The sequence below is a fragment of the Castor canadensis genome, chromosome 7, assembly GCF_047511655.1.
Source record: "Castor canadensis chromosome 7, mCasCan1.hap1v2, whole genome shotgun sequence".
Taxonomy (NCBI): domain Eukaryota; kingdom Metazoa; phylum Chordata; class Mammalia; order Rodentia; family Castoridae; genus Castor; species Castor canadensis.
Window position 1 is genome coordinate 15,707,573 of NC_133392.1, and position 23,837 is coordinate 15,731,409.

General features: G+C 32.4%; 1 protein-coding gene across 2 annotated transcripts in view; it reads right to left on the bottom strand.

Annotated features, from left to right (window-relative positions):
* Atrnl1 (attractin like 1) overlaps positions 1–23,837 on the bottom strand; it is a 744,833-nt gene that overhangs the window by 478,848 nt on the left and 242,148 nt on the right. For both annotated transcript variants that reach the window (XR_012449625.1, XM_074078234.1), the window contains one exon: positions 13,897–13,949. Coding sequence is in view for 1 of the 2 variants with exons in the window: in XM_074078234.1 (XP_073934335.1) it covers positions 13,897–13,949 (53 nt within the window). In the remaining variant the exon portion in view is untranslated. The remainder of the gene's footprint in view (positions 1–13,896; positions 13,950–23,837) is intronic.

The following is a 23,837-nucleotide window of genomic DNA, read 5'->3' on the forward strand; positions in this document are numbered from 1 at the left end:
TTAAGAATAAACAATGCGTGTTAAAAATAGTCTCCAACTCTAAAGGTCATTCTTATCCATTGGCTTAAGACTTCATCATATCACTCTACCTCCTGGTTCCATCATCACATCTCCCTCTGTCCCCTTTCCATAAGAACATTTACTGATTACAATGGGCCCACCCCAATAAAGCAGGGCAATGTCCCCACCACAAAATCCTTAATGCAAATATGTATCAAAAGTGCTGGAGGTTTAGGATGTGGACAGCTTTGAGGGAATATTAATCAGCTTACCACAAAATATTAATATGTAGAGAAACGACTAAAAAATATACAATGTCAGCTACTATTTTCTCTGAAAAGAGGAACTATTGGTGATTTTAATTTGTCTTCTCTTTTTCTGGAATGAATATGTGTTGCTTCCATAAATGAGGTTTTTTAAAAGGGAAATATTTAGAAGGAATGTTCAGAGAGTTTCTTTCCTTTGATCTTTGATATTTAGCATGCTTCTTAACTAATGTTTAATTGCATGCTACATAATTAATTTATAAAATTACATTCTTTCCAAAAAACAGTAAATCTCTTTTCTAATTCGCATACTTCATAGATACGTAGACTAACAGAAAAACAAGCATCATTCTCTTATGCTAGTTTTGTATGACTAGAGTACACTCAGGTTTAAGTTTCGAAATGCAGCAGCAGATATTTTTTGGTTCCTCAGTCAGTGCTGGACTAGAAACTAGGAAGAAAAAAAAAGTGGTTGCTATGTACTACAAAGACCTTAAAATTATAAACAAAATTAAGCTGTGAATTAAATACCATACACAAGAAAAAAAAGGTTAGGCAAAAAACATCAATGTAAAGTATTAACCTATACAAAATGCTTAAAGAGTTCCAATATTCTACCAAACTACTGGTTAACTGAAAGTGATAACAAAACACATGTACAAATAAAAGATATTTGAAAGAGAACTTCAACTACAAAGTTTTCTAAATATATATTTGAGATGATGAATAGGAAGTGTTGGATATTTGACATTTGTTTCATTTTTTTAACAAAAGTTATATGAAATAATGAATTTTTTACAGTATCCAGTAATTAAAAGAATCTGGGTATATATTGGAAATATCTTTTTTTCTGTGATTCAAGAAGTCAGGCAGGCATGCCAGGATCCCAACCTTGATTTATTTATGCTCTGTCAATAGCACTGCTCATTTCAGCTCATCTGGGAACCAGAATTCTTAAATATAAATTTTGAATTATTTAAGAAATTCCACATTTGAAATTTTTTAGAAGGCAACTCGGGCCTAATAATTTCCTTTTCCATCATGTTTATGTTTTAGTTAATGTTTTTCCACTTTTTTTTATTGTGCTGGGTGAGCATACATTGTAGAGTTTGCAAAAATTCTTACAATTTATCAAATATATCAAACTTATATTTTCACTTTTAATTTAGTATTATCTATGGCACTTAAGGAGATCTTGGTTGTAATCTCCCACATTCCAACTGTGGTATTTTATGCTAGTTTAATTAACCTCAGTGAGAATTAATGGTACAATGGGGATAAAACTGCCAATCTCTTAAAATAACTTGGTGGATTAAAAGTAATTGAGTTTGTGTGTATTTGGCTTAAAGAAACCCGTCTCATAAAATAGAGGCACTCAATAAGTGTTGTTTTACTTCCTTACTCATGATATTTGGTTCTGAGTAAATTCTTAAAGATTTCAAATGTCAGTTTCTCATATGTACATTTATTTATAGTTACATTTTTGTTTATAAATGAGCTCGAGATCATATAGCTATCTATACTCAGAAGTCTGAAAATGATATACCTAGATACTCACAAAAATATTGAGCCCAAAATTGTATTAAATAATATGTGTTTATAAACATGAGTATTTGCTGCCTTAAACAATTGTTTAGTAAATAATAAAATTTATGTGAGTATAAATTCATACATATTCATAGCCTTAATGTGTCACATAATATTTAACACGTAGCTCCAGGAACATGCCTTAGAAAATGAACTAAATAAAGATCATTTCTTTTGTGCTCTATTGCCCCCAGCAAGCTGTTTTACAAATTGCAGAGTGGTTTTTTAAATGAAATTTAACGTTTAGCACTCTCCTATGAAAATCCTTTGAAGGCTTTGCATTTCTATGATAAAGACAGTATCTCATATGTACTATAAAACACTTCTTTAAGTGTGTCCTCAGATCTCATAAGCTTCATTCCCTGACTCTCTACTTTGTCCTGTTTCATTGTTACTGGATTTCTTTTAGTAACGCTAACTTTGCATGCTCTTTATAGCCATAAACCTTTGTATGCACTGTTGCTCTGATTCTACTTCCTAGTCTCACAACACCACCACTCCTCAAGTCATCCTTCATATTAAAGATCAATCATTTTCTTACCTTACATACTTGCCCTCTCAAAAATTAGGTCAGGTTCTTTGTAATAAAGTCCCAAAGCATTGTAATTCTCAAAGTTCATATGATGATCTTACCCAGGGAAAACTAATATCTATTTTCCTTAGTAGTCTATAAGCTTCAATGAAGCAGAACCCATTATGTTCACTGTGATATCCACAGTGTTCAACAAAGTAGTGAGTGAATAAATATATATACAATGAATAAATAAAAGTGAGTAAAATTCAATAACTGACAAACTCACTAAGGTATAACAGTCTAACTCTTCAGAAAACAAACTGAGGAAAAATATACCACACTTATGACAACTGAATGAATTAATATAAAATTGTTTTACACATAGATAGATATTAGTTTTTCCTTGTTTGCTGAACAGTACTACTCATGTTTACAATTAAGAATTTCTATTGAGCTTGGAACATTTAGAGTAATTCCAAAGATAAGATCTGTGCAGAAATTTTGCAAATTAAAAGTTTGTTAGATATAATACTATAGGAAAAAGTACTTAGTTGTTATCCTAACTCTGAAAACAAATGACTATGTGACCTAGGGTATATACTTAAACTCCTTGGGTCTTCACTGTTTTAATCAATGAATAACAAAGGAATATGGTGACCATCAATGCCTATTCATTAATCATTCTAGTTAAGGGGTTTTCAAATAATATGTTATGATATCATCATTTGTTTCCTTTGTTTTGCAATATCTCAAAATAACTAAACTTTCTATCATTCTTCATTGACATAGGAATTTGCTTAGATTTTATCTGAAACAAATGTTGCATAGGCTAAGTAAAAAACAAAACAAAGCTTTAAATTCATTTTTCTCTACATGAATGTCTGACACCTCATGTTTTTCAATGCTTTACTAGCATCACCTGATGTCTATACTAAACACAGAGCAGCTGTTACTTGACAACATACCACATTATCCACAAACATTTATGGTTAAACACTCATCAATAAACATGCATGCACATTATAGCCACAATACAAGTCTATTCATTTACTTATTAATAATTTATACTGTGTGCTACCATTAAGTAATTACTAAAGGCCTGCTATGAGCCATATACATTTCTAAGTGTGGAAACACAAGACCAGGTCCTATGCTCACAGTATTCAGTCAAGTGTAATTTCAATGTAGCTGCAAACCTAGATCCAAGTAAACAAGTGAAATAATTTCATACTATAAGTGTTAGGATAGAAATAAAAGATATATGAGACCTTCGTTGTAGAAAAAATAGTGAATGTGAAAGCTACAAGGTTAGGTAAAGTTTGGAATACTTTAAAGCAAGTATATTATGACATTAAAAATTCTCATAAAAATAAAATGACATAAAATATATCACAGTCCATTTGGGGCTATTATAACAGACTGCCGTAGATTGGTTAATTTATAATGAACAGAAATTTTGGGGCTCACAATTCGGAAGGCTGGGAGGACCAAGATCAAGGGGGTGGCATCTAAAGAGAGCCTTATTGCTATAACATCCCATGACAGAAAGCAGATATACTCATTTACATTCTGTCAGGTAATGTTTGATGCATCATGTCTTCAATATAACAATATATTGTTAAATATAACAATTTAGAATTTCTGTGCACATTAGGGTAACATCTAGTCCATTTTCAAAATACCAGCCAAAACCAATTCAAATAGCAATTTACATTCAGTGCTTCAAAAGTTTCATTTTTTTTATTATTTATTTTTTTATTATTCATATGTGCATACAATGCTTGGGTCATTTCTGCCCCCTGCTCCCACCCCCCTCCCTTACCACCCACACTGCCCCCTCCCTCTACCCCCCATCCCCTTGATACACAGCAGAAACTATTTTGCCCTTATCTCTAATTTTGTTGAAGAGAATCAGCAATAACAGGAAGGAACAAGGGTTTTTGCTGGTTGAGATAAGGATAGCTATACAGAGAGTTGACTCACATTAATTTCCTGTGCAGGTGTTACCTTATACACTAATACTTTTTGATCTAACCTTTTCTCTAGTTCCTGGTCCCCTTCTCCTATTGGCCTCAGTTGCTTTTAAGGTATCTGCTTTAGTTTCTCTGTGTTGAGGGCAGCAAATGCTAGCTAATTTTTTAGGTGTCTTACTTATCCTCATATCTCTCTTGTGTAGTCTCGCTTTTATATTGTGATCAAAGTTCAATCCCCTTATTGTGTTTGCCCTTGATCTAATGTCCGCATATTTGGGAGAACATATGATCTTTGGTCTTTTGGGCCAGGCTAACCTCACTCAGAATGATGTTCTCCAATTCCATCCATCTACCAGCGAATGATAACATTTCATTCTTCCTCATGGCTGCATAAAATTCCATTGTGTATAGATACCACGTTTTCTTGATCCATTCTTCAGTAGTGGGGCATCTTGGCTGTTTCCATAACTTGGCTATTGTGAAAAGTGCTGCAATAAACATGGGTGTGCAGGTGCCTCTGGAGTAACCTGTGTCACAGTCTTTTTGGTATATCCCCAAGATTGGTATGGCTGGATCAAATGGTAGATCAATGTTTAGCTTTTTAAATTGCCTCAAAATTCTTTTCCAGAGTGGTTGTACTAGTTTACATTCCCACCAGCAATGTAAGAGGGTTCCTTTTTCCCCAGAATCCTCACCAACACCTGTTGTTAGTGGTGTTGCTAATGATGGCTACTCTAACAGGGGTGAGGTGGAATCTTAGTGCGGTTTTAATTTGCATTTCCTTTATTGCTAGAAATGGTGAGCATTTTTTCATGTGTTTTTTGGCCATTTGAATTTGAATTTCTTCTTTTGAAAAAGTTCTGTTTACCTCACTTGCCCATTTGTTTATTGGTTCATTAGGTTTGGGAGAATTTAGTTTTTTAAGTTCCCTATATATTCTGGTTATCAGTCCTTTGTCTGATGTATAGCGGCAAATATTTTCTCCCACTCTATGGGTGTTCTCTTCAGTTTAGAGACTATTTCTTTTGTTGAGCAGAAGCTGTTTAGTTTTATGAAGTCCCATTTATCTATGCTATCTCTTAGTTGCTGTGCTGCTGGGGTTCCACTGAGAAAGTTCTTACCTATACCTACTAATTCCAGAGTATTTCCTACTCTTTCCTGTATCAACTTTAGAGTTTGTGGTCTGGTATTAAGATCCTTGATCCATTTTGAGTTAAAATTGGTATAGGGTGATATATGTGGATCTAGTTTCAGTTTTTTGCAGACTGCTAACCAGTTTTTCCAGCAGTTTTTATTGAAGAGGCTCTTTTCTCCATCGTGTATTTTTAGCTCCTTTGTCAAAGACAAGTTGGTTATAGTTGTTTGGCTTCATATCTGGGTCCTTTATTCTGTTCCACTGGTCTTCATGTCTGTTTTTGTGCCAGTACCATGCTGTTTTTATTGCTATTGCTTTGTAATATAGTTTGAAGTCAGGTATCGTGATGCCTCCACCATTGTTCTTTTCACTGAGTGTTGCCTTGGCTATTCGTGGCCTCTTGTGTTTCTATATAAATTTAACGGAGTTTTTTCAATCTCTTTAATGAATGTCATTGGAATTTTGATGGGAATTGCATTAAACATGTAGATTACTTTTGGGAGTATAGACATTTTTACTATGTTGATTCTACCAATCCATGAGCATGGGGGATCTCACCACTTTCTATAGTCTTCCTCAGTCTCTTTCTTCAGAAGTTTATAGTTTTCCTTGTAGAAGTCATTCACATCCTTTGTTAGGTTTACACCTACGTATTTGATTTTTTTTTTTTGAGGCTATTGTAAATGCAATTGTTTTCATATATTCTTTTTCAGTTTGTTCACTATTAGTGTATAGAAATGCTAATGATTTTTCTATGTTGATTTTATGTCCTGCTACCTTGTTATAGATATTGCTGGTGTCTAGGAGATTCTGAGTAGAGTTTTTTGGGTCTTTAAGGTATAGGATCATGTCATCTGCAAATAGGGATATTTTGACAGTTTCTTTACCTATTTGTATTCCTTTTATTCTTTCTTCCTGCCTAATTGCTCTGGCTAGGAATTGAATAGGAGTGGAGATAGTGGGCATCCTTGTCTAGCTCCTGATTTTAGAGGGAATGATTTCAGGTTTTCTGCATGAAGTATAATGCTGGCTGTAGGTTTGTCATATACAGCATTTATGATGTTGAGGTACTTTCCTTCTATTCCTAGTTGTCTTACAGCTTTTATCATGAAATGGTGTTGGATCTTATCAAAGGCTTTTTCTGCATCTATTGAGATGATCAAGTGGTTTTTGTCTTTGCTTCTGTTAATGTGGTTTATTTCGTTTTTGATTTTCGTATGTTGAACCACCCCTGCAATCCTGGGATGAAGCCTACTTGGTCATGGTGAATAATCTTTTTGATGTGTTGTTGAATTTGGTTTGCCATTATTTTGTTGAGGATTTTTGCATCAATGTTCATTAAGGAGAATGGCCTATAGCTCTCCTTTTTGGAGGTGTCTTTGCCTGGTTTGGGGATAAGTGTAATACTGGCTTCATAAAATGTGTTAGGCAGTTTTCCTTCCCTTTCTATTTCATGTAACTTTTTAAGGAGGGTTGGTATCAGTTCTTCTTTAAAGGTCTGATAAAATTCAGCAGAGAATCCATCAGGTCCTGGACTTTTCTTTGGGGGAGACTCTTGATTGCTGCTTCAATTTAATTTTGTGTTACAGATCTATTCAGGTGATTGATTTCCTCTTGATTCAGTTTTGGATGATCGTATATATCTAGAAATCTGTCCATTTCTTTAAGATTTTCAAATTTTTTTGAATATAGGTTCTTGAAGTAGTCTCTGATGATTTCCTGGATTTCCATGGTGTTTGTTGTTATTCCCTTTTTGCATTCCTGATTCTACTAATTTGGGTTTTTTCTCTCCTCATTTTAGTCAGGTTTGCCAGGGGTCTATCAATCTTGTTTAGTTTTTCCAAGAACCAACTTTTTGTTTCATTAATTCTTTGTATGGTTTTTTTGGTTTCTATTTCATTGATTTCAGCTCTTATTGTTATTATTTCTCTCCTTCTATTTGCTTGTTCTTGTTTTCTAGGAGTCTGGAGATGTATCATTAGGTCATTGATTTGGGATCTTTCAGTCATTTTAATATATGCACTCATGTCTATAAACTTTCCTCTCAAGACTGCCTTTGCTGTGTCCCATAGGTTCCAGTAGGTTGTGTTTTCGTTCTCATTGACTTCCAGGAACTTTTTAATTTCCTCTTTTATTTCATCGATGACCCAGTGTTCATTAAGTAATGAGTTATTCAGTTTCCAGCTGTTTGCATGTTTTTTGTCTTTACTTTTGTTGTTGAGTTCTAGTTTTATTGCATTGTGAGAAGATAGTATGCACAGTATAATTTCTATTTTCTTACATTTGCTGATTCAAAAGTCTCATAAAACAAATTCACTAATGAAATATAATAGTTGAAAACAGGAAAATGACTTTATTTATATTCATAATAAAAATAAGAAATTCCATGACATATAAGAATTAATTCAAGTTTTCATTGATTTTATTGTTTGTATGACAATATAAATTTTAATTAAAATTCAATTTTAAGTAATTGAACTGAGATTAGCATTTACTTTTTAATTTGTAGTTATAACAATATTTGTTGGACATATTGCCTTGTTTACCAAAAAAAAAATATCGAATCCAATAAATAATATGCTAATAATGTCTTTCAGCACGACATAAGTATTAGTTAAATAGATCAATGAAAACTAAAGAGCTTACGGTAAGATAAATGGATAACCATTTTATTTTTTAGTAATAAAACTGAGATAAAATGTGGTAAGTGGAAAGATGAGCACTTAATATAAAATAAGTACTACAAAATCTATGCTGAATTCAAATTAATAGTAAGACTAGTTCAAAACAAAGCTGTCATTTCTCCAAGTCAAAGGTAAAATTAATCAAAATATCAGATTACTTAAAAATGTAGTGCGGCACTGTAGTCAGTAGTGTGGAAATGCACTCAAGGCATGAGTGCAATAATGGTGGGCTGAAGGTGCTGTGCGCAGACAGTGACTTGAGCTACTTTAATTTTATTCTTTGAAATAAATTATCCATATAAATTTTCACAATCCAGTCTCCCATTCTATGTTTAACTTGATATTAGAATTAAAAACAATGCATTTAAGAAAAAAGCACACTTTTTCTGACTAGTATTTTTCATATTTATTGAGAATATATTGAGTAATTCCCAATGTCTATTAGGGCCAAGCAAATTGGATATTATTGTTAGAACCTTTGGGCAATGTGAGACATGACAACTTTCTAATTATTCGAATTTATGTTTTAAAGTTTGAAAAATTGCTAAGAATGTACACAGAATACAACTGCTGATGTATTACTCTCAATTAAGTTAACATCACATTGTACTTAATTGCTTTAAGTTACAATGTAGGCCTGCATCTAAAATTCTGATCAAATCTTTAAAATTAGAGTAGTTTCCATTAACACTATTAAAAGAACACCTGTCCTTTTCCTTTCAGAAGTTGTAGGCTTTTACGGGTTTCATAACGAATGGCAACACTGCCATCTAGTGCTTTATAATTATACACTTGACATTTATAAAAAGGAGTGGTGGTCCTACATAACCTGGAAGGAATTGTCCAATCAATGACTGATGTGAATTAAGATGTGCTTTAAAGACAAGCATGGTGACACACACCTGTGTTCCCCGCATGTGGGAGGTTTAGGCAAAAGTATCAAGAGTTTGAAGCCAGTCTGAGACTCTGTCTAAAAAAAAAAGTGCTTTTAGTTCAGAATATAAACTGTTTTTAAAATAGTACAAAAGAAAGAATATAGACATTTCATGGATGGTTTTATAACATACTGATTACATGTTATAATGAAAATATTTTAGATAGGCTGAGCTGAATAAAATACTTTATTAAAATTAATTTCACTTATTTCCTTCCACTTTTTTAATGTAGCCACTAGAAATATTAAACTCACATATATGGCTCGCATCATATTTGTATTGAATGGCACCAATCTAGAAGAAAAGTTATCTTAGTTTGCAACATAAAAGGCTTAACTATCAACATATTTCATATAATAAATTGAATATAAGTTATATAATATGTCCAGAATTATAACTAGCTACCACTTTGGTACATAATAAAGCTAAGACTCAAAAGAGCCAAAGAATATTTCTAATTTTAAAAAAATTAGATAAAACTTTGTTCACATAAAATAAAATCAGGATGTTTTATATAACAACAACAGAAAAATATAGAAAAGCTAGAGAATAAAATTAATTTAAGTGACATAGAAATTCAACAATTTGATCAGTAGGATAATAACTGCACATTAATTGAAATGCATACATTAGAATCTACAAGATCAAACTGATAAAAATACAAAAAGCTGTCACCTTGAAAGTTATTGAGGAAGCAATCTGTATTATAAATAAAGGAATAAATAAATAAACAAGCAAAATAATAAATGGTATAAATAAAAATAAAAGGAAAGAATATAGGATTTACCATGCCTTTCCTACACAAACTGTAGCAATGAGTAATCAAACAGCTCATGAAAGAAAAATTTGTTTTTACAGAATTATTTCAACAAAGGAATGAAGGAAGAAGGAGAACCCTGATCAATCACAATCTAAGCACTGAGCATTGGTGTCTACTGAGAACATGAGAACAGAGGCTAGCATTCATTTTGTGGTTCTTTTTCCTGAAAAAACACCTATAAAATATTATTTCCTCCAATTAAATCTGAATCTGATTAAGGCTCTAAATCAAGGTTTCTACCTCTTAGGTTTATATTTGGACCAGATAACTATTTGTTCTTTAAAAGTGTGTCCTGTGCATTGTGGGACACTGAGCAGCATCCCTGGCCTGATACCTACAGCACCCTTCCCCTCATCCAGTTGTGACAAAAAATGTCTCCAAACACAGGCAAATGTCCTATAGATGACAGTCATCTTAGTAAGATTTGGATTTCATATGACACACTTTCAATAAAATAAGGAAAATAATTTAAAGATGGTTAAAATGTACTTAATTACAAGTGAAGAAAATCGTATACATGAAGATAAAACTGAACTCATAAATTCTATAGAAAATAATGCTAATAAGAAAATCTTATGCCAACCATAGATAAAACAACAACAATAAAGGAAATTACTAAAGAAAAAGTCTGAAATTGATTAACTGGAAAAAAATCAGTAGAAAGAATAAAACCAAAAGCTGATGATATAAAATGGTTAAATAGATACATTAAAGCTAATAATTAAAAACCATGAGACCCATATATCTTGATTAAATGATCTCTCTAAACTTTCATGATATTCTTAGTATTCTTTTAAAAGTTAGGAATCTTTCCAAATTCATTTTTAAATGCTTTCACCATAATTTTATAAGATATTGATAGAAAAAAAGAAACAAATATAATCAAATCTCATTGACTTAGTAAAAATAATATACAAAAAGACAGGCTGTATTCATTCATACTGAAAACAATCCTAAATAAAATAAACAACTAGTATTTTGGTAGTACTGAAATTTAAAAAAAAAAAAATCACACTGAGTGTGGTATAGTCTAGAATGAAAAGATGTTGAATGTTAGAAAATCTACTAACGCAACTACCATTTAAGAAAATAGAGAAAAAGTCATTCATGACACCATCTTGTAACACAATAGGACAGGAACTGACTTAATTTGATACTGAGAGTATTATATAAAGCATAATAAACGCCCCATTTAATGAGGATGTCAATTACTATCACTGTTATACAGCACTGAAAAAGGGATGCCAAACAACCTAATAAGGAGATAAACTCGGAGAAGAAAAAAAATTTTGTTATTATTTACATGTGATAAAATTAATACATTGAAATATCTTAGGCAAGTCTGTAAACTATTAAAAACAGAGTTCACTGAAGGAGGTGAACATAAAATTAAGATACTAAAATTGATTTTACTTGTATATATTAAATGGATAATATAATTTTAAAGATATAATTAAAAATAATAACAAAAATGTTAAGGAACAGGACATGTTTTACACACTAACAGACCATGTTCCAGGCATGGACACAAGTCCAACAAAATTACTTACTAAAGAAAAGCAAATTAAAGCCACAAGATAATACTACACACACTTTACAAAGTGTATTTTTTAAAGACAGACAATTTCAAGCATTGATGGGGATAAAGAGAAACTGAAACATTCACTAATCTCTAGTGCAAAAAAAAAATAAAAAGATATATATCTCTGCTACAAAACCATTTGGTAGATTTTTAAAAAGTTGAACATAAACTCATTATACAATCAAGAAATTTATGCTATTTTATTTTTTAGTTTTTGGTTTTTTAAAATGAGGTCTCACTATGTAGCCCAGGCTGGTATTGGACTCACAACACTCCTGTCTCAGCCTCCTAAATGCTGAGATTACAGGTGTGTCCCACCACACCTGGCTCAACTAATGATTATACATTTAGGACTACCCAAGGAAACATTTTTTTTAAATGTCCAAAAAAGCATATGAATGCTCACAGCAGCATGCTTCTTAGTAACCAATGCCTAGAAATAATCCAATGTCCATCAACAAAAAAGTATTATATCCATATAATGTTATAGCATCATTAACTTATAAAACTATCACCATAGTAAAAGAAATAAACAAATACTAATCCTACAAAAATGCTTAGCAAAGTAGGAACAGAAGTGAAATTCCTCATACATCATATGTAATTGAGAAAGATTAAATGCTTTCCTTCTAAGATCAGGGAGAAGACAAGAATAAATATTTGCATGTTGACTACATCTTTTCTTTGCAGTATTAGAGGTTCTGGCTATTGCAATAAGGCAAGAGAAAGAAATAAAAAGTATCCAGAGAGGAAAGAAGAAATCAAACTTAGCTTATTTGCAGAAGATATTATTGTCCATGCAGAAATTCTAATTCGATCAACTCAAAAGGTACTACAACTAAAATGCAAGTTTAGCAGCACTTAATAGGATACAAAATCAATATAAAAATCAGTTGTAATTTTAAATACCAAAAAACAACCAGAAATGAAAAATACAATAAACAACACCATCAAAAAACATGGCTGATCCATACAATGAAAACTGCAAAATATTGCAAAGATAAATAAAAGAATAATTAAGAAAAAAGGAGAAATACATGTCCATAGGTCAAAAGACTCACCATAGTTAAGATGTAAATTACCCCAAATTCATCTCTAAATTCAGCATAATCCCAATCTAAATAGTAGCATATGTTTTTGTGAAAATCTACCAGCAGATGCTAAAAATGTAAATGCAAGGAAATGGAATAGCCAAACTAAGTTTGAAAGGGAAAAACAAAGATTGGGAAATAAATACTACCTGATTTCAAGACTTATTTTGAACATTCATTAATTACAAATGTGTTATTGTTATAAAAAAAGATAAATCAATGAAACAAATAGAGTCCAGAAATAGACCCATACATATACAGACAGTTGATCTTCTACAAAGGTACACAAGCAATTCAAGACTACATGAGAATAGTCTTTAAGCTAATTTTGCTTCCATATGCTTAAGCATTTGGATATCTATAGAGGTAAAAGAACTTCATTCCTTATAATACACATTAATATTAACTCAAAGTGGGCCATAAACCTAAATAGAAAACTCAAAAATATAAAACCTCTAGACAAAAATATAGGGGAAATTCTTTGCATTGGTTAGATTTCTTAAAGTAACAAATTGTTAAGTAGAAGTTCACCTAAATTAAAAACTCTTATTCAAGAACTGGTTTTAACAGGATGAAAAGACAAACAATAAACTACACAAATATTTGCAAACCATAAGTGTAATAAAAGACTTGTACATAGAAAAATGTATCCTGAAAACTCAAGAATATGAAAATAAACAACCCAATTTAAAAGTGAAGAGTGGATTGAACAGACCCTTTTCAAGTAGCACATTCATATGGCAAATGACCATGTGAAAATGCTTCACAGCTTCAGCCATCAGGGAAGTCCAAATAAAACGAGAATTAGATACCATTATGCACCCACTAGAACAGCTAAAATTTAAAACGCTAACTGTACAGAGGTTGAAGACGTAGAAGAACTGCAACTCATATACTGCTAGTGGGAATGTAAATGGTACAACCAGCTGGCTGCTTCTTAGAGAGTTAATCACATACCCACTATGCGATCATTACAAAATCAGTGCAGTGTGTGGTAATGACCAAAACAGGCACCTGCAAAAATCTATCATATAATTCTATTTATTCAAAATTTAATTATAATGCAAAACACCTTAAAGTTACCTGAGTTTAATCAAATCCTGTATTTTGAACATATGGTATGTTCAGAATAAGAACTTTTGCCATTTTGCTGTTTATAGTAGAAAATATACATCAAATACAATCAAGAGAATACAGCAAAAAGACATTGCCTGTTTAATAATATATGGAGTTATAACACTTAAGGAAAGGATATTATAAATAAAAATATGAACCAATTATTTTAAATGGAAAATATACAAATACTTACAATAACATGTTCCTCTAAGTGGATTACCAACATAGCGATTTTCAGAGTCACATCTGTAAAAACACAAAAGTCATTTACTATGAAACAATGTAATCCAAAGCCTTGAGTTTTTCTTTATACCCAAAAAGTATTTAAACTCTATATTAAACATCTTAAAAACTATTATTACCAACTGAAATGTTAAAAAATAAGTCATCAAAAAAATTTAACTGTAGAAAGAGCATAAGTGAGAAGAAAAAAATATATGGAGAGTAAGAAAATAAACAAATGGGAGGAATATAAGAGATGGCATAAGATTGTGATCTATGGGATACTAGGAGATGTTGTTCAAGGTCTGGATAAAGACAGAGACATTTTTAGGTAGAAGAAAATGTTGAGGAAATTCACAAATCCATATGTTCTTAAATGAAGTATTCATTAAAATTAATGTATCTCCCCCAGATTCTACAACTCTCTATTTTAAAAAGACAACCTCAGTTGGACTGAGAAAAAGTTTTCTCTAAATCAACCAACCCAAACAAAATAGACTAATTATCAGTTAAATTTAGGAACTGAAATTTATAAATCATGTAAGCAGATGATTAAAATGAAAAAAAAAAAGTGCATGAAAACTCATGAAGTCTAAGTTAAAACTCAAAAATATGGTAAACTATAGTTGCGGGAGAAAACTACTAGTTTATCGAATTTTCTTTAATTTATGTTTTTGATTTCTTGCTTCTACAATCAAATAAAAATGACAATCAATTACTGATAGAGATATAGCTTGGATCTGCACAGTGCTATTTCTTGGAACATCTTCCAAAATAAATGTTATAGAATATATATATCCCATGGTAACTGACTAAAGTGACTTACTAGTTAAACTAAGTGTGAAGTTTAAAGAGGTAAGAGAAACCTTTTTAAATGTCTTTGGTTTTAGTAGAGTTCATTAAATAGAAAGATACTGTAACACATATTTTAATTAATAAAGGATCAAAGAGGAGAAAAATAGGTTAAATTATCATATTACAATCTCAATGTATTTTAGCTAGGTGCTTCCTAGTTTTCTTTTTCTTTTTTTATTATATTATTCTAGCATTGGTACATTGTGACATTTGTAAAAGTTCTTGTAATATATCATAGCTTTTATATTTGTACAAAAAGAATGAAGAGTAAATCTTTTAATACTAACTAGAAAATTAAGGTAGAAATATGGTAGCTTTCTATATTACTAAGTGTAAAACAAAGAAACATTGGGCGTTACATTTTCTGTGGTTTCTCCAAACACTATCTGGAAAATTTGAGATATATAGTACTTTTCTAACTTCAGAAAATACAGTACTCATTACTGCTATGCTAAGCGCTTTAGAATCTATACTATGCCTCCACCATTGTTCTTTCCTTTTGGCACCTTAAGTCACATCACTTCATAATAAATCTATATCTGTGACATTATAATTCATTTTTCTCATGCAAAAAAATATGTGACATGTCACAAATGGCTATCACAATACAACTGTTAAAATAGGAAAGCATTCAGTAATAGCCCCAGTGTATTTCCTGCATATCCCACATACCTAACAGATGGTTTCAAATTCTCATAGAAATCTAAACCTATAACTTTCACAAATGACAAGAAATTTCAAGTACTTTTTAACTAATAACATACTGACTTTAAGAGCTTCCATTTCTCCAATATGCAAGTTACAAAAAATTATTTTTGTCAAGATTGCTTAGTTTGTTTGGCTGAAATATACTGTAATACATTTAACTTCAATATAAAGTAAGTTTTACAAAGCAATGTCTACAATTTTTTCTCCAAAGCACAAGGGTTCTCAGAAGGATGAAACTATATGCTCTTGCTTGGGAAATAATTTTTGTAATATTTCATTACTCAAGCTCAGAATTTTAACAGAAATAATAAATCAAACTCACGTCATAATTAAACTGGGAAGATTTTCAGAGTTCTTAAAGCTATGCAATATAAGGATTGTATTATTTTTAATTTTTAAAAATTCACAACAGAAAATTAGAAACATATTATCTAACATGTTAAATAATTATTTGGAGAATTTTGATTGCATTAAAAATATTTTGAAATGTGTAAGTATGAGTTGAATGTAAACATCAATTTCTGGTAGCTCAATTTCGGGTGTTATTAAAAGAATCACAGGAACCTGCAAGCAGCTAATAAAATAAGTAGTTCCAAAGGAAACTTAGTAATGGCTATTAGGCACACAACTTAGCCTGTAAAGCACAAAAGTAGAAATAATAGCTAGATACTTATTCTTCATTAAGCTAGCTTAACATTATCAGGATGGCAGTTAATGTCAAAGATCATCTTTGATCAAATTAAAATTCCAATGAATTTATGGGTTTTATTTGGTTGGTTGGCTGGTTGGTTGGTTAGTGTGACACAAGGTCTTGTTATGTAGCCCAAGCTGGCCTTGAACTAACAATCCTCATGCCTCAGCTTCCAAATGTGGGTACACACATGTACACCACCATGCCCAGCTTCCAATATGCTTTGGTTTGGTTTGGTTTGGTTTGGTTCGGTTCTTGTGATACCAGTGATTGAACCTGGGCCCTTGCACATGCTAGTTACATGCTTTTCCACTAGGCTACAACTGCAGTCCCAATGTGTTTTTAAAGAAGTTAGAAGAGTTGATCTAAAGGTTTACATCCAAAAATAAGCCAAAAAGAATAGCTGGAGAAACACTGAAAAGGAACAGCTTTGCAGGGAACTGGACCTAAAGATATTAAAATAAACTCAAAGTCTCCATAATTAAATATTGTGCATCAATAGGAAGACCAAAGGGAAAAAACAGAAATCTCGAAACAGGCTCAACTATCATACACTAAAAATATAGTATGCAATAAAAGTAGGGTCATAAATGGCTTTTTAATAAATGATTTAAGACAACTGGATAGCAAGTTGAAAAAATACAAAATTAGATCTACCCTCACACAATATACAAAATAAAACTCTAAATGAGTCAGAAATTTAAATGTGAAAAAAGAAAACTTTAAACATTTTAAAAGATGAGTGAATAACACTATCACTTAGGTATAATGAAAGGCTTCCTGACATAGGCAAAATTTCAGCTGCAATTTGAAAATGACTAGGAAATAAACCTACTTTAAAAAAACTTTACATAGCAAAAAAAATCATTAGTAAAGTACAAAATATGACAACTGGGAGAGAATATTTGCATCATTTGTCACAGAAAAAGGACTATAATCTTGAAAGAACTTATATTCCAAAGACTTTATAAAGAACTTTTTAAATAAGAGGGTAACTAATAAAAGGTTACATAAAAACTGCTTTTAATCATATGATAAGATGTATAACTTCACTCAAAACAAGGGAAATAAAAATAAAAACTACCCCAGAAGGCCAGTTTTTCCAACCGAAATTGGCAATATTTCAAAAGCACTGGATTACACTCTGCTTATGAGTTTGTGGGTAAACAGACCCTTCTATAATGGCTAGCAGAAAAGTGAGAAAACCCTATGGACAGGAATTTGGTTATAACTACAAAACTACATATGCATTTATTATTTAACATGGTAATCCTACTTAGTACATATACAAAAGTCTATTCAGTAGGACATCATTTCAATTACAAAAGATTGGAAGTTACCTAAATGTCCATGCAAGGACTGGTGGAGTGGCTCAAGTGGCAGAGCAGCTGCCTAGCAAGCATGAGGCCCTGAGTTCAAACCCCAGTACCTCCAATAAAAAAAATACTAAATGTCCATGCAAAGGAGATGATTAAGTTATAGTACATGCACAGAATAGAGTACTATACATTTGTAAAAAAAAATAAAAAATTAAAGGTATTTATGATCAGATACTGATTGAGTTCCAGGATATATTTATAAAGTAGAAAAAGTAATAAAAACAGTAACTGTAATATACCTATGTCACCTTTTGAATAACAAGAAATAATAACAAATATATAATCCTAACAAATAATGTGAAAAGATATGATACTGAGAAGTAGCATGGAGTCAGGCACTGGTGCTCATGACTGTAACCCTAGCTGCTTGGGAGGCTGAGATCAGGAGGATTCCAGTTTGAGGTCATGCCATGCAAAAAGTTTGCCAGATACCATCTCAAGCTATACCTGGGTGCAGTGGCTTGCACCTGTCATCCGAGCTATGTGGGACACTGAGATCTGGAAGATCAATGTTCTAGGCCAGCCTGGGCACAATTAGCAAGATACCATCTCAATAGACAAACAACCTGGGTGTGGTGGTGCATGCCTGTCATTCCAGCAACAGCAGGAGGCATAAAAAGAAGAATTGAGGTCCAGGGTGGCCTGGACAAAAGCAAGACCCTTTCACCAAAATAATCAGAGCAAAAAGGGCTGGCTCAAGTGGTAGAGCATCTGAGTAGCAACGGCAAAGTCCTAACTTCAAAAACCCCAGCACCCACAGAAAATTTTTAAAAAGTATCATGGTATTAATACGAACATTATACTCCTAAGACAATTCATGACATAAAAAATGAAGGTACGGTAATCTTTCCGTAGTAAGGGAGGGGCAAATCCTAAAATTCAAAGGTTGTTTTTGGTATTTTCAATAATGATAAATTGAATTAAGTAGATAATTTGAGGTCAACTAAAAAAGTTGGGTTTTTTTTTTTTTTAATGTTTTAAGACACTGGAGAGCAAGAGAGTGAAAAACCAGCAGGCCAAGATACAAAAAGGGACAGGATCCCAGGGTACTGAATCATTTGGAGCTCACCTAGTCCCTGATTATGCTTAAGAATTATATTTCACAGACAAAAAATGACTAGTCTGGCCGACTCTAAATAATTCTTATTTGTAGACAGAATCTCAAAATCTTTAGTGGTATTTCTTCCAGAGCCTGTACATTTATATTGAACCATACTTATCTCTGAAAATGATTAAGGTGCTACTGCCCCAAGGCACAAAGCTGAATTAAAACCTCTTTGGAAAATGATGTATTCTTAGGTTTCAGGCTATTAAAGATATACATAGATTTTGCCAATAAATATCTAGCACAAAATATAAAAATAACCAATCATGGAAAAAGAAAAGAAAACTAAAACATGAAGCTGAGTTATAGAAATTCAGATTATTTATGAAAAGGCATAGACTTTAAAAGAACATCAAGCAAGATTCAGTATTTGCCTTAAAATTACAAACAATGAAGATAATTAGAAGTTACAATAGATTAGATTAGTAATACAGACTAAAAACTGGGAACTATTTTTAAAAGCCACAATGAAAATGCAAAATAAGAAAATAGTAAGACCTAAATAGATGAGATTAACAAGGTGGAAAAGAGCGAAATTAATTGAAAAGCAGGCAAGGAAGGTATGGAATGTGAATGTGTAAAAAAGGCAAGATGTGGGGTTACAAAACATGAGAGAGAAAATGAACAGGAACCAATATTTGAAGAGTCATAGCTGAGCTTTCTTAAAATCCCCAAACTGATAAAGAAAATCAATAATAATAGTAATAATAGTAATATTAAGAACTATGTTCATCATACTAAAACCTGAGCCAATAAAAGAAAAATCAGAAAATAAACTAAACACAAGAATATACTGAATAGTGACAGTTTTATCTTTTAAAGAAGCTGGACAATAAAAGTCTTTAATCAAGCAAACCCAGTCAATCTTCTAACTTGGTGAGGGGCTACTTGATAATAAGAAAGACGAGGAGTTTTTAAACAGAATCTCAAAACAGCATTAACACTATGGGAAATAATGGATCATATCAAAGTTAAGAGGACGTCTAAAGCAGTGTAAAATGCAAACTACAAAGTGATACTTACTACACATGCCAACAACAAAGATGTGTATCCAAAATACTTGAAACATTACTATAAATGAAAAAGACAATCCAGTTGGAAAATCACAAGGAACACCAGTGAGCTTAAAGAGGAAACTGAATTAGTGATGAAAAACACATAAGCTTGTAAGGATTAAAAGTATTAAATTTTAAAGACCAACCAGCTTCTTTAGTGAAAGAACACATTATACATCCATTAGAATTGTTACTTTTTGAACACCACCAAGTTTTGGCAAGAATATGGAGCATCCTACTCTGAATGTCTCTGATCCTTAGGGATCACGTTCTCTCCTTCCCCATAAACAATCAAAAACACATCTTAACTTTTAAAAATTCCACTCTGCCAATCATTTCCAGTCTTTTTGGGGCAGTGGACATGGGTCCTTATTAGCTATACTTTTTATGTTGCCATATAATTGACTTCCTACGTTTTGTACATACACACAATACACATACTTGCACAGAGTGAAAATGTCTCTTAAAGGAAATATACACAGAGTTTAGTGTAAAAGGGACATTAACAAAATTAATTTTATTTTTTTTTTCATTTTACTTTTATTATTCATATGTGCATACAAGGCTTGGTTTATTTCTCCCCCCTGCCCCCACCCCCTCCCTTACCACCCACTCCACCCCCTCCCGCTCCCCTCTCAATACCCAGCAGAAACTATTTTGCCCTTATCTCTAATTTTGTTGTAGAGAGAGTATAAGCAATAATAGGAAGGAACAAGGGGTTTTGCTGGTTGAGATAAGGATAGCTATACAGGGCATTGACTCACATTGATTTCCTGTGCATGGGTGTTACCTTCTAGGTTAATTCTTTTTAATCTAACCTTTTCTCTAGTTCCTGGTCCCCTTTTCCTATTGGCCTCAGTTGCTTTAAGGTATCTGCTTTAGTTTCTCTGCATTAAGGGCAACAAATGCTAGCTAGTTTTTTAGGTGTCTTACCTATCCTCACCCCTCCCTTGTGTGCTCTCGCTTTTATCATGTGCTCATAGTCCAATCCCCTTGTTGTGTTTGCCCTTGATCTAATGTCCACATATGAGGGAGAACATACGATTTTTGGTCTTTTGAGCCAGGCTAACCTCACTCAGAATGATGTTCTCCAATTCCATCCATTTACCAGCGAATGATAACATTTCGTTCTTCTTCATGGCTGCATAAAATTCCATTGTGTATAGATACCACATTTTCTTAATCCATTCGTCAGTGCTGGGGCATCTTGGCTGTTTCCATAACTTGGCTATTGTGAATAGTGCCGCAATAAACATGGATGTGCAGGTCCCTCTGGAGTAACAGTCTTTTGGGTATATCCCCAAGAGTGGTATTGCTGGATCAAATGGTAGATCGATGTCCAGCTTTTTAAGTAGCCTCCAAATTTTTTTCCAGAGTGGTTGTACTAGTCTACATTCCCACCAACAGTGTAAGAGGGTTCCTTTTTCCCCGCATCCTCGCCAACACCTGTTGTTGGTGGTGTTGCTGATGATGGCTATTTTAACAGGGGTGAGGTGGAATCTTAGTGTGGTTTTAATTTGCATTTCCTTTATTGCTAGAGATGGTGAGCATTTTTTCATGTGTTTTCTGGCCATTTGAATTTCTTCTTTTGAGAAAGTTCTGTTTAGTTCACATGCCCATTTCTTTATTGGTTCATTAGTTTTGGGAGAATTTAGTTTTTTAAGTTCCCTGTATATTCTGGTTATCAGTCCTTTGTCTGATGTATAATTGGCAAATATTTTCTCCCACTCTGTGGGTGTTCTCTTCAGTTTAGAGACCATTTCTTTTGATGAACAGAAGCTTTTTAGTTTTATGAGGTCCCATTTATCTATGCTATCTCTTAGTTGCTGTGCTGCTGGGGTTTCCTGGAGAAAGTTCTTGCCTATACCTACTAACTCCAGAGTATTTCCTACTCTTTCTTGTATCAACTTAAGAGTTTGGGGTCTGATATTAAGATCCTTGATCCATTTTGAGTTAATCTTGGTATAGGGTGATATACATGGATCTAGTTTCAGTTTTTTGCAGACTGCTAACCAGTTTTCCCAGCAGTTTTTGTTGAAGAGGCTGCTATTTCTCCATCGTATATTTTTAGCTCCTTTGTCAAAGATAAGTTGCTTATAGTTGTGTGGCTTCATATCTGGATCCTCTATTCTGTTCCACTGGTCTTCATGTCTGTTTTTGTGCCAGTACCATGCTGTTTTTATTATTATTGCTTTGTAATATAGTTTGAAGTCAGGTATTGTGATACCTCCTGCATTGTTCTTTTGACTGAGTATTGCCTTGGCTATTCGTGGCCTCTTGTGTTTCCATATAAATTTAACAGTAGATTTTTCAATCTCTTTGATGAATGTCATTGGAATTTTGATGGGAATTGCATTAAACATGTAGATTACTTTTGGGAGTATAGACATTTTTACTATGTTGATTCTACCAATCCATGAGCATGGGAGATCTTTCCACTTTCTATAGTCTTCCTCAATCTCTATCTTCAGAAGTGTATAGTTTTCCTTGTAGAGGTCTTTCACATCTTTTGTTAGGTTTACACCTAGGTATTTGATTTTTTTTGAGGCTATTGTAAATGGAATTGTTTTCATACATTCTTTTTCCGTTTGCTCATTGTTAGTGTATAGAAATGCTAATGATTTTTCTATGTTGATTTTATATCCTGCTACCTTGCTATAGCTATTGATGATGTCTAGAAGCTTCTGAGTAGAGTTTAACAAAATTAATTTTATGTAAGACAATCCAAAACAATCTTAACTCCAACAAGCATGAACAATATACTCTACATTCTCTGATTGAAATGCACAATAATAACTCATTCTTAAAGAGTAAAAATAGAATTTTAACAACATTCTAAAAATAACACCTGGTCAAAAGTATAACCAAAATTTAAATTACTAATAATTTCATGTGTAAAAACAAACTCAAACTGAATGGTAATTGGCATAGCAACAATAAGTCTCTGATCAAATCAATATTTACATAATGTAATTCTCCTAGAAAAAAAGAATACTGAAAATGTTGCTACACAAAATTTAATTTTCATAAGTTAAATACTACATTTCTATTTTCATATTTGGAAATTAAATGTATGATTAATAAATAGTTCACAAATACTAGTATTCACAAGTTATAGGACAAATTGCCTATTTTTTTTCAAATATTGCCTCAATTTTCACTTGTTAATCATCCTTAGTAAAGAAGTAATGAAAATTTTTTGACATGGGGTCTGCCTAGCATCCAGGCTGGGCTGAAATTCACTATGTAGCTCAAGCTGACCAGGAACTTACTATCATCCTGCCACAGCCTCCTGAGTGCTGGGATGACAGGCATGTACCACCATCTCAGCAACAATGGTGATATTTTAGAAATAAATAATACCTGTACAGTAAATAAAGGACACTGGCATTTTAGTAAAAGAAACATAATATATGTCTACTCCTACTGTGACCTTAGACAAATTAACTATCATAAGCCTCAATTTCCTTCACAGTACAATGGGGATGATAATGCTACCTACTTCACAGAACTGTTGTAAGAATAAATAAAAGTGCTTAGCTGAGAGACAAGCATTTAGTAAGCTTCAGTACTGGTTTGCTATGATAATGGTGATGATGACAACAACGACAAACACGATGAGGGAAAACAATGAAAGTAAAGAGATATCATATTTTCATCTGCCAAATGTCAAAGCAAAAGAAAAATTGTTTTAGAAAGTGGTTCCCCGGAAGTATATTCAATCATTTATCATTTCCTCTAGATGTCAGATTGGTAAACTATATGGCCACCCCACTGGAGCCACCAGAATGAATCAAACTGACATAGTGCATAACAACAATTCATTTTATAACATACATGCACTTGAAATGAGTCCATGTTTTGATAAAAACATCTCCACACATATCAGACACATTCTCTACATGAAAATGTTGAAACTTACTTTATTTCTTCACAGAAGGTTTCCTATCCTGATATTTAAAGATAAATTTCAATAAATATATAGGACTGGCCAAAATAAATGTTGAAAGTACATTCTCGTTCTTTGCCATAAATGTCTATTTCTTCTGTCGTGCAATTAGCATATCCTACATCTTAATTTGACATTCTTTTCCTTATTGTGCACTTCTTTGGTATTTT